This window comes from Octodon degus, unplaced genomic scaffold (assembly GCF_000260255.1).
Source record: "Octodon degus isolate 3935 unplaced genomic scaffold, OctDeg1.0 scaffold00110, whole genome shotgun sequence".
NCBI lineage: Eukaryota > Metazoa > Chordata > Mammalia > Rodentia > Octodontidae > Octodon > Octodon degus.
This window is the reverse complement of record NW_004524686.1, coordinates 1,074,432-1,086,973: the sequence shown is the minus strand read 5'-3', so window position 1 is coordinate 1,086,973 and position 12,542 is coordinate 1,074,432. Positions and strand designations below refer to the sequence as shown.

Here is a 12,542-nt window from a genome sequence, read left to right as displayed (position 1 = left end):
ATATATATATATATATCCTTTCCTTTGTGTTCAAATTGCAACTTGGTAGCTGTAAATAAGCATAGAGTTCTGCAGAACAGCTCTGTAAAATGTAGTGGAAGACCTGGTACCTCTCAGTAACCCATCAAGTGAGAGGGCTGTGATCAGTTCAGCCATGAGTCTTCGGTCCCACTCAGGGATTCAAAACTCCTATAGGTTCCTAAGTCTACCAACTAATTAAAAAGGAAAATAATGACAGAGAGTGTGGGGGACTTTTTCAGAATGAATGATAAAAAAATTATCCACTTCACAGAAATCAGTGCAATAAAAGACAAGCAGATAAACATAAACCACATGCACGTATTTACAAGTTGCAGGACATGACCAAGACAAGACTAACAAAGTATTTTCTATTCAGTGTGGAGCCAGGGGATTACAGGACACACTGCATTTTATATCTAAACTTTTGTTAAAAAGGACTTTAAAGGCATATACAACACAATCTTAACTGAAACATGGAAATTTTCCTTCATAACCTTTCACTCTCCATATCTTAGAAGAGTTGATAAATATCTTCTAATTTGTTTTTTAATGGCAATGTACACAAAGATAGTCACAGAGAAAAGAGACTTTGATGCTATACATTCTTACAGATGATTACTAAAATCTACTTTTTAACTGATAGTTTTTCTTTGTTTTGGCCTCTGTCCACCCTTGCCCGTGACATATGAAGAGGCATGGTTTCTGATGGACCCAGGGTGCAGACCCTCAAGCATGTTACAGAGCAGGACTGGACTTGACAAAATGAAATCAACAGAGATCACGCTTCACTAATTCAGAGGCAACCGCAGCCTGTCGAGAAGGAAGGAACACTGTCTACACAAAATGTGCCAATACAAGAAACTGTCCCATGCAGCGATGGCGACTTCTGTCACCCTCTTACCTGTGGAACAAGAGAACACTGCAATGTAACTAGCCCAAAACACAGCCTACTACCGTAGAGATCTGTGATGTTTTTCAGATATGAATGAAAGCTCTGTGAATGATCGTGGAAGGTATTCACCGACTAGAATTTGGAAATTAAGAAAAAAATCATTGTAGGCAATATGGTACTAAAGTATCATATAAAACAAATACATAGTTCTTTGTTAGTGCAAAGAAATATAGCAAGTAAGAAGTAACACTATAAATCTAACTTCTTTCTTTAAAAGAAAATACACTTACGCATTCATAACATCCATTAAGGGCACTGGGAAACTGGAAACCTGAATACACAAGGCCTGAAAAAACATCAAGCCCTTAAGTCCACTGCTTTTTGTACACATATATTCAAACTGTTAGTGAAGAGGGCAGGGAAATAAATCCTTTAATTTCATTTCCAAAAGGAAAACTCAAAGTAGATGAAGGCTTTTTTTACAAAAAGGAAATTCCTATCACAATCTTTAATGTCATCTAGAGTGAAATTCTCTCCAGGGAATCACGTGAAATTCTGGCAGGGGGTGGGAGGAGGTGGTATGTGTGAAATGCGTACACACGCCTATAGGAAAGAGATTTTTCAATCATAAAATCAATACTATATTAACATATACCAAAAAATTATATGTAGCAGCAAAAAGAGTAAACCTACTAGCCAATGAGACAAATCTTAAAATGCCCTAAACTAATTAACTATAGACTCAACTACTACAACAAAGGCTTACTGTAATAAGAGTTTGCAGATCCAGACAGAATCTAAATACAAAATTATTTCATTTTTCTGTTTCTCAGAGAAAAAAAAAAATTGAAATAATTCTACTTTTCAATAAACCACTACCTTAACAGAAAATGACTTTTAAATTTAGGCCTAAACTATTTAAAATGGTTCCAAAGTATTACCCAAAAGAAACAATGATTATCCCTTTTTATCTGTTTGCCTATATAATTCTCAAGGTTACCCAGAGATTTCATTAGTAACATTAGCAATCAAATAAGCATCTGCCAACCTACAAAGATGCTGCTCACAATAAACTTCCCGGTGAACCTGATCTTTCAAAAGAAATATGGATGAGCTCTTATCTTCTCTGTGTAAAGTAAAATATAATAAACAGATACAAATGTAATTAATGAAGCTTCTAAATACTCCATTGGCAATCTAGATATACACTATGGCTTCTTATTTTAAAAACAAAAACAATTTCCTACTGGAAATAGAGATACTGAAACTTGACCAGCTTTTTAAAAAAAAATTTATTCTCTATCTACAAAACAGCAGGTAATGGTATTAATGTCTTTTTGATAACCATCAACAAACTGATCAAACAGAAAATGATATCATGTAAGGACTGGTTCCGCTAAAAATTTCTACCAAAAAAAAAAATATCAAGAGCTCTTATGGTTGAGACAATCATAAATTGTATGTTACACTACCATCAATGAAAACAAAACTCCAGATTGAAAGAGCAAACACATCTTATTATTTCTGAAATCAGAAGGGAAACATTCTTTTTAAAACCAAGCCCATCTTAAACTCCTACATTCAAATCCATGGTTTGGAAAACCCATGGCACAGCTAGGGCACGAAAATAAGCCTATTAGCAAGATTACTCAACTGGGAGGGTGAGGGCGGAGTAGGAGGTGGCAGTCAAATATGGGAAACCCATGACTGGAAATGAAGTTCTGCCATTTGGAAGAACACAAGCACCCTGAAAACAGATGAATTTAAGAAAACCCGCTGTTCAGTGACGCAGGGCCAGAATACAGGGGGCCATGTCTGGAAAAGACCCTCATAAGGACTGTGATGGTATCTCCTACGGGCAGTGCATTGAGATGATGTTTCCTGGGAAGCCTGGAGGATCGATCTCAGCCTTTATTGCAATCTGAAGTAAGAACTCAACCCAACTCTTTACCTAACAATACATAAAACTAAAACTGCAAAAGCAGACGGAATTTTTAAATGGTCATATTTCTAAGTCAACCAGAACTCGGCCAAGGTAAAGGTTATTTCTGATGGGGTGATGGGGTAGGTAAGTCACATGCTATAAAGAGCTCGACACAGTGGACCTGAAAAAGTGTTAGGGCCTAAGCACACCTCCCTCCCGCCGTCCCCAGGGTTTCGACATCTCGTGGTACCACTGCAGGGTACATGTGTTAACATCAAGCACAAGAGTGGACTCAGATCAAAGGATCACAAAGCAGGGCAAGTAGACAGAAGGCAAACAGGCATCTGAACATGACAGCCACTATACATAGCCCAGGTTCTCCATCTCATTCCTGTACCGCTGTTCAGACACCTTGCTTTTGTGTTGCTTGCTCTCTAAATGCTGCCGAAATTCCACTTCTTCACCAGCCCCAACGTTGCACATTGAGCAGTAAAACTGGCCACTTGGAGTAACACACATGGCTAGGTCACGTGGAATTCTCTGTCGAGAGCGAGGGTTGAAATAAGGACCTGCTAAAGCAAGAGACAAAAAAACAGTATTCACTTAGTGGGAGGCCCTCTAACCACCTCTCCCTGTCATCTGTAAATCTAAAACAAATAATACAATTCACAGATTCTTAGTTTTACATGAAGTTGAAGTTAATGGGGCTTTTTGAATTATAAATTTAGATAGGTTCAATCTACATAGATAACATGACTCCCAAACTATTGCCACAAAGGATACTGTAAAGTCAAATCCAAAGATGTCTCTAAGAAAGTGAACACGACTTTTAAAATAATTTCTAAGCCTTACAAGTCTTGTAATTATACTAGCCCTTTAATCTAAAAATTCTACTTCTATAAATTACACTAAGAAAACATTAAGAGTGTTTGCACAGAGATTTTACCAGCAAGACATTCCCTTCAATGGTGTCTATAAAAGCAAAATTTTAGTGGAACAAAAAACCTAAAAATATGTGACTTGAAACAGTATGGTACGGACTGCAGTGAGAGACTACGCAGCGGGCTGCGGGAGCAGCGTGGAGGGGGCACTTGCCTAGCACCGCAAGAGCCTGGCTCCATCATGACCGAGGCAAAGAGAAGAGGAAAAAGAACACACACCTATGAAGACAATATATATTATGCTATGAAAAACTCTTAATTACACTAAAATATGATATGGTACTAAGTAAATGAAGGCAATATACAACATTTAATCCTTTTAGTAAATGAAGGCAATATACAACATTTAATCCTTTTTTGTTCTAGCCTTGAACTTGTGGTCACCCTCTTGCCTCAGCCTCCTGAGAGCTGAGATTCCAGGCGCATGCCACCATGCCCAGCTTCCTATTTGTACTGTACAGGAATAACATGTGAAAACATTGAAATGGCATACACAAAAGTTGATGACATTGCTAATAGTTTTTTTCTTCTTTTTACTTAGTGACTTTCTGGGGCTATCGTTTCATTAATTTTCTTTCTTTTTTTTTCCTAGTATAATAATTTTTTTTTCCAAAACACAATTTTCACTACATCTTATAATTATTGACAAGATAGTTTCACTAGTATTTGGTTCTAAGAATTTTTAAATTCCAGTATGATTCTTCTTTAAACTATGAATCATTTAGAAATGTTTTTAAAATTTCTATACACATGGAAATTTTTTGTTTGTTTTTACATTTTATTATTGACACCTCATCGCTTCTCAGCCTTTTGGCTAAGATCAAGTGTATTATTGACACCTCATTTAATTGCAGTCTAAACTGGACACATAATCAATACTATATTCATCCTAAAATTTATTTCATCTAATATTAAGTTATCCTGGCTTCCTTCATTTCAGCTAAATTTCTTTTACCCAGCCTGATAATTTTGTTTTTTTTAAATGACACTTAAACAAATTTGTATCTGTTATAATTACTTGTATATTAGACTTTTGCTAATCACGCTGCACTGTGTTGCCCAGACAGCTTAGCTTTGTCTTGTTTTACTGGCCACATAAATGACCTCTGCTGTCCTGTGCTCTCTCAGAGACTGAGGTCAGGGAGAACTAGGGTCTCCTCAATCTTCGGGTCCCTACTAAAGATGAGAAAACACAATTCCTTTAAACAAGAGATTCTGTGAACTAAGCAACTGCACTGAAGATGGTAATCTGTAATAGTAGTTTCATGCTTACAGTGCCTGTCATTCTGGTCTTCTGAATACGGGCTGCTTGTCATGACATGCCAGTTGCTGCTATGCTGTCTCTCGGGTAGATGATTGTTCAAAAAGAAGGGGGTAGTGAATGAAGGCAAGAGATAGGAAAAGGAATATTGTGGGACTGTCTTGCTTCAAGGTTGTATATGGTTAGATTTTTGGACTTATGTGTAATCATAAGAAATATATAATTCTTTATGCCTATTTTTTAAAATATATTCTAATTTTTAAATGTTTTTTATCATATTCTGTAGGGACTTAAAATTTAACATATCAATACTTGATGAAAAATACCTGTTCCATGTTATGCCTAAGACGTTTGATATTCAGACAGATAGTGAGGTTAAGCTTAACAGCCTAGGTTGTATGGTAATAACAATAAGTTTGTCTTCTGGAGGGTTAACAACCTAAGTTTGCAGACCAAAATTAGAGAAAAAGGAAGGCCGCAAGGAAAGGCAACATTTTGGCCCTAGCTTTCCAAGGTCAATTAAGACTCAGGACATATGAGAACTTGTACTGTAATGTCACGTAACTTGGTAGTGTCCCAAATTTTCTGATCAAGGAGATTATGGGGCCAAAGAGGAAAATGATCAATGATGTACAGTGTGTCTAAGGAGAGTCATATGGAGAGAACACATTCCCTCAGGCTTTCACAGAGAGCACATTGGCCAAGCAATGGCCGTGACTCATCTACATGGCTGACACTGACAAAGGTTCTACAATCTGAGGTACAGGATCTCAGGATAAATCCTGAGGGGATTTCACTGACCTTATCAGACCCAAAAGTTACAACTCTTGTTGCATAGGTCCTGCTTTACCTTGGTCTTAACCATCCAGCAGAAAAGTATAAAAATGAGTATAAGAAGTAAAGCCATGGTGTTTTGTTGAGCTGTAAGGGACTCAGGTCAACAATTTCTGACACTGCCAGTGAAGCGGAAGACCCAATACTATTATGGACTACTGGACTCTTTTAGAATATTTTACTGAGTTTACACACCTATAATATTTAAATGATGGAACTTAACAAAAAAAGTGGATACAGATGAATGTCTATTTTGCATCTGTGTATTCAAAGTGGTTAGGATAGATATATAGTTGCATTCTCTTAATGCATAGACGGATTTGTTCTAATGGTGTTTGTAAATAAGATATCAAGTCTGCATCTTGTACAGCAATTAACCACTAGGAAGAATGTATGCAGTGTGTTAATTATTGAAACTATCCTACCAATTTGGTTTGAAACTATCTCACTGCTATTTGTTTCTCACTAAATTTATGGAAAAAAAATTTAAAAAATGAAAAATAGAAATAAACAAGAGATTCTGGGTTGAACACATGTATCAGAATTACTAAGGAGGCATTTTCAAAGCATACTTACGTCTTGGTCCTACTCCAAAATTTATCCATTGAAAATATCTACCTAATGGTTCAGGTATGCACATTTTATAAGAACACCTTAGAAAATTGTGATTTGCTGTCCTGATTTAAAATCCTGGCTTAAAACCACTGCTAAATTTACTTCTATTTTCCCAAGAAATGCAAACTGAACACGGTGCAAGTTTAAAGCATCAGCCCATTTTCACTGGCACTTTACATTTTCCAGCTGGACAGATAGGACAATTTAAACCCAAAAGAAATGTACAATACACTAAGTAGGAAATAAATAAAAGCTGAAATAAACACCAGTGTAAAAGACCACTAGACCACAAAATAATGACTCACCCAAACTCCTCAGGGCTCTCCATTTTTTTTTTTTTTTTTTTTTTTTTTTGGTGGAACTGGGGATTGAACTCAGGCCCTTGAGCTTGCCAGGCAAGCACTTATTCTAGTGAGCTATCTCCCTGGCCCTTCTAGATGGATTTTTTTTCCCTCCACTATTATTAAAGGAAATAAAAATAAGAGCATTTATGGAAGCTATGTGCAAATTTCCAAATACATGAAAATAGATGCAATACCTGAATTATTCTGGACTGTATACATATTTCTCCTATTTGGCATCATCTTAAATTCATTCCCTTCTTTCCGGGCCCGCCGTTGACCCACCTCCGATGAATCCCTGAAGAAAAGAAATTTTAAAAGAGTGAGACTCCTAAACAAGGATCCCTTTCAACTCTCTTTAAAGACAGTTTGTCTCACGTAACACACTGGCCTCAGAGAAAATGGCAATACCTACGAGAACGAGTTACTGTGAGCTTCGGCCAGCCTCAGCCTCTTGGCGTGATTCTTCCCTTGATAATGAGCCTGCGCCACAGCCGGGGAGCTGAAGGAGGCATCGCAGAGTTTACAGTAGTCATTCTCTGTGGCGAGGATCACTCTGCCTCCGGGCTTAAAGGAGCCCATCTGACATCAAAGACAACACAAGAAGCAGCAAAGTTTAAAAAAATATGGAGCGGATCCTTTCCTTCTCCTCAAAGGCCCTTCTAAACACTGAAAACAACCAAAAGATACAGCAAGACCACAAGCACTCAGCTTTGCAAAGAAAGGAAGCAACTCCAGGGGAAAAGAGGCTTGGAGACTCGTAAATCAAACTTCACCTATGGCCATGTACCAAACTTGGATTAGCTTGCTGCTATTTATCTCAATTGAAGAAAATTTTAAGATGAGTTTAAAAACTCCAGTATAAAAGATTTAAAGAAATAATTAATATGTAAGTAAATAGGTGTGGCCTAAAATCTCATTTTCAGGAAAGTAGAGTCTGCTCAGAAAACGTCAGTAAACATTTATTAAGTGCCGACTGTTTATTGGGCTTGCTGTCTAGAGGGATACAGTCATGTATTTCTTTTAAGTAAAGCCCCTGCCCTCATAAAGAATATAAACTAGGTACCAATGTAATATAATTAGGAAAAAAATAACTAGCTGACCCTGGCGATCTGTTAAAGGTTGGGGAATAGCACACTAAAGAAAATCCAACAATGCCTGGAACGCATTCAGTTATGTTTGTGCTAACAAAAAGTTACAAAGTAGGTTTTGGCTAGAGGAGAATAATACATGTGATAAAGATTCGGTGATCATATCATTTAAGGAACAATTGAAGAAAACAGAACTGTTTGACCTAGAAGAGAAAATTCTCTGGGTATATAATAGCTGCTTTCAAAAATCACAAGGGCTCTGCTATACAAAGCAGCACAGGTTGTTCTCCCAGAAGGGTGGAGCCGGGCAGAAACAATCCCTGACAGGGACGACCCATCCAATTCTAGCGTGGCCTTTAGGAAACAACAGTGTGAAATCTCCTCAGCTTGAAAATCTCTAGGTGTTTTCAAGCCCTCTTATTCCATTTTAATACATCTCATTTTCCAGAAAAATCGATGAGAGAAACAACAGCTGGAATTGAGATCCACATCATAAGTTCTAAAACACTGACCTCAAGGAAAGTAAAATTAGGCCATGGTGGCTCAGAAGATCCAAAGAAGTTCTTGCTTTACCACTTTACAAAATACGGAACACTGAAGAAAATTACATAGCTTTCTTGAGCTCCTGATAAATTGCTAATGAGGCTCAAACTGCCAGCCCAGGGGCCACACTTTGAACAAGGCTCACACCCAAGTCTTAACTGAATGAGACATTTACTGACGCACGAATTTAAGGGAACATCAAAAACTTCAGTAATTAAAACAAATCATATTTCAATAAAGTATTTTGAAGAGTGAAATCAAATAGAAAAAAATTAATGAACAAAATATCAAAGATTGTACCTAAAGATTGGATTGGCACTGCGGCTATACCAAGTCATCCAGCAGCCCAAAGCAAAAGGAAAATCAGTAATACTTCTCCTAAGTTTTTGCATTTATTCGCTATTTTTAAAATTAATTTTGAATTTGCTAAATATTTAATTAGTAGACTTCTGTTGAGTATGAGTTATTTTGTTTGCTTTAATTTTTTTTCCATAAATAAAATTTTACTGGAACACATTCACATCTTTTCTGTGCCTTGGCAACTTGTCCTACTTCTAAGTTTGGTTCAGCTACCAAAATTATAATGATTTTTATTGGTAGATTGTAGTATAAATAATGATCAATTTTATCCTTTACACTTTTAAAGTCTTGAAATTATGAGTTCTGTCATTGTAAAGATTCTTACTGGTTGGGGGCCTGGCCCTAGCACTGTTCTTTAAGTGGCTGCTTCCACAAAGCTGTCAGCCTCAGGTTGCTGTAGTTCGATCCCCACAACACTCCAGCCCGCCAAAAGTGCCCTGAAGGCATTTGAGGAGCCAAAAAAAAAAAAATCCTTATGGGGGCCTGCCCCTTAGCTCAGTTCTTTAAGTGGCTGCTTCAACAAAGCTGTCAGGCTCAGGTTGCTGTGGTTCTATCCCCACAACTCAAGCCAGCCAATCATGCCCTGAAGGCATTCGGAGGAAAAAAAAAAAAAAAAAAAAACCCTTCTGCCTTTAAAAAAAAAAAAAGATTCTTACTGGCATCCCTTTCTGAGGTACATTCATCTTTTACTAACTACTTTTCATTTATGCCAATCAATAGGTTTGCCTTCAGGAAGTTTCTCTCGCTGTAAACATGTTTTAATTTTTTTTTAAAGAGAATAAAAAACATAGCTAAAAAAAAAATCCTGAAAACTATGGAGAATTTCACCAAACAAAATTAGAGGAATCCAACAAGGGCTGTCGCACTGCATATTGTCTTCAAATTACTAGCTCAGATTTTTAGACATAGCATGAAGACTCCTCCTTAAACTTTGTGTCCAAATCAAGGAATCCCTCACCTTGTCTTAGACCCAGTCCAAAAGGGAAAAAAAGTGCCTGAGAAAACACTAGGCCAACATACTCAGTAATTATTCCTTCTGTTGTTCTGTGGGCAGACAACATTTCAAAGATAAGTTCAAGAGTACAGTCCATATTTCAGAGGCTACTAAAGTACAGGACTATCTTGCTTAAATCACTTGCTCTGACTTTCAAAGGGCAAAAGGAACTGGCCTCCCAAATGTGTCTCATAATTCCAAAGTCCACACAGCACTTACACTAGCTCTCTGTACAGAGGTACAGAGGGAGGTACAAAGGGCAATCTCAAGAAATATCTTGTAAATGGAAGCTACAACATAGGTACAATTGATGGCAATATTTTTTTTTAAAGTCCCTCTTTTTATTCAGGGTTATTTACCCCGGAATTCTGAGAACTGTATAGAAAGACTCATATTACTCAAAGACTTTCTCATAGAGAAAGACTCATATTACAATATTTGTTTCATACATATCAAAGCGCCAAGATTTGGATGTACAATAAAGCCAGTGCACAGTTCAAGAAGTCAGAGGTACCAAGAAGGACTCCACTGCTTCTCCTGGCTCACGTCTTACCTGTGCAGGGACCGGAACAACAGGAGCAGCTGCAGGCTCCACGGCGCTACTCATTCTTGCAGGAGGGGGACAGCTATTGGCTGCATAGTAGTTTCGGAGTTTCTTACCATGATTTTTACCCTAGATGTAAAAATAGAATGAATAATCACCACGAGGAAATTTTGCCAGATTTATTTCATCAATATATTCATGTTAAAAAAGAAAAAGCCCACAAGCAATACTAGTTATACATTATTCCTCTATCTACACTACATTATTCCATATCTACTAGTAGGCATAAATGTACTACTAGCTAGATATGATTATTAGATTTTAAAGAAAGGGAATTGATTAATAGCTCTATGGAATCACTGAATTTATCTGGAAAGGATAAGAGAACAAAGCCAGACAAAATTAATTTCCTATGTATTTCTAAAAAAAAAAAAAAAATCCCATTTTCCAGCAGGCTGTGTCTTCTCCAGTTTGTGCACATTCATATGCCACTGCTAGAATATAAATTTCTTGACACTCTGATCTAATCACCTTTGAAACTGAGTAGTGAAGTGAATAATCCAGTTATTTTAATAACACTTACAAAGTACCTTTTTTTACATTACAAAAGACCTGCTGCTCACAAAAATACTGCCTAAGAAATTTGGTGATGGAACCCATCGATGACAGCTAAAAAACTGCTTTGGGGACCAGGGAGTTGGCCCATGACCTCTTCAGAAGGATAAAGTAGCAGAGCCGAAGCTCGATGATGCAGGCCTTCTGAATCCAATAGCCAGCACTTCTCACCACAGCACCATGCCTTAGGCTGTACTAGGAACCTGTGCAAAATGGACTTACCCTTTCACCCTGCTTTATTTATTATTCACAGGATTCTATCCCTTAAATTAATAAACAAGTGGCAAGGGTCGGTGGTGCAAAAGCCTTCTAAATATGAGTAAAACCACACTGTAAATTGAAATCTACAAGTAATCATTTATTTACCATGTACTATGCTAAAGTCAAGAAATAAAATGAAGACTGGCACACAATCTAAAGGAGACCAAAACAATAATAATTAGAGTACTGAGGTAGGTCCTCTCTTGCGCTTGCTCAGAATGCCCTCGCTGTGCTCTTACCATGGCCATAGGGAGTCCAGGGTCAAACTTTCTTGGACCCGCCTTTCCCTAAATGCAGCATGCCCAATCTATCAGCAAGTCTTACGTTCCCACCTTTAACATGTGTGCCAAGTCATTCCACTTCTCTCCGTGGACACTAACCATACCACAGCAATGCAAGCTACCAACGCTCTCCACTTAGGCAGGGGCAACAACGGCTAACTAGTCTCTGCCCTCTGCACTTCTCTCTCTGTTACAAACCAGAATGATACAAACAAGATCACCTCACTCCCTCACTCAAAGTCTTCCAGTAGCTTCTCACCCCTGCACTTAACAGTGACAAATCTTACCTTGGAGGTCTGATGTACTCTGGTCCCACCTACCTGTCTGATGTTACATCACGCAGGACCCCCTCCCGGCTCACTGGCTCCTGCTTCAATACCCTGCCTGTTTCCTGCTCCATGAACACCCCGAGCACATGCTCTCACAGATCTCTGCACAGTGGACTGATATCTTTAAAGTCTGAACTCAAACAGCATATCTCACTGCAACTCAAGTGTCCTAACCACCTCAAGTCTCACAACCTCCACACACACAAACACAGACACACACACACTCCTTCTATTATATTACCACACCATCTGATTTTACTTAATTTTACTGCCACTTATCATTATCCAAAATAATATGGCTTATTTACTTTCTCTCACTCCTCCCCTTGAAAATGTACTCATTAAAAATAAGTACCTTGTCCATTTATTTATGGACATCCTTCCCTGATGCCCAGAATACCTTCTAATGGACAGCAAAGCAAGCAATGAACATTAATTAAGACTTAAATATTATAATAAAGAGCATAATTTTTTAAAACATTAAGACAACACTAAGATAAATTTCTTATTTATGCCTCAATGTATCAGAGGACTTCTCAGAAGATGGGATGGTGAGTTATCTTTGAAATTACTAAAAGCTCACCAGGGAGGTAGGAGTGAAGGGGGAAGAAAACTGCAGGCTAAAAACTGGCATGAGCAAAGGCCCAGCCTGAAAGGGAGATGGGCTTCAGGGTCTATTTATTTATTTATTCATT

At 37.7% G+C, this 12,542-nt stretch overlaps 1 protein-coding gene across 3 annotated transcripts in view; it reads right to left on the bottom strand.

The window, feature by feature from the left end:
• Nucleotides 1-6: 6 nt before the first annotated feature.
• Nucleotides 7-12,542, bottom strand: part of Zmat3 (zinc finger matrin-type 3) — a 51,412-nt gene continuing 38,876 nt past the window's right edge. For 2 of the 3 annotated variants that reach the window (XM_004639333.2, XM_023699092.1), the window contains exons 3-6: nt 10,371-10,490; nt 7,245-7,411; nt 7,027-7,127; nt 7-3,409 (exon numbers count right to left, since the gene is read on the bottom strand). In XM_004639333.2, coding sequence (XP_004639390.1) covers nt 3,198-3,409; nt 7,027-7,127; nt 7,245-7,411; nt 10,371-10,490 — 600 coding nt within the window. In that variant the 3' untranslated portion in view covers nt 7-3,197. The remainder of the gene's footprint in view (nt 3,410-7,026; nt 7,128-7,244; nt 7,412-10,370; nt 10,491-12,542) is intronic. The other variant, XM_004639332.2, reaches the window with a different exon arrangement.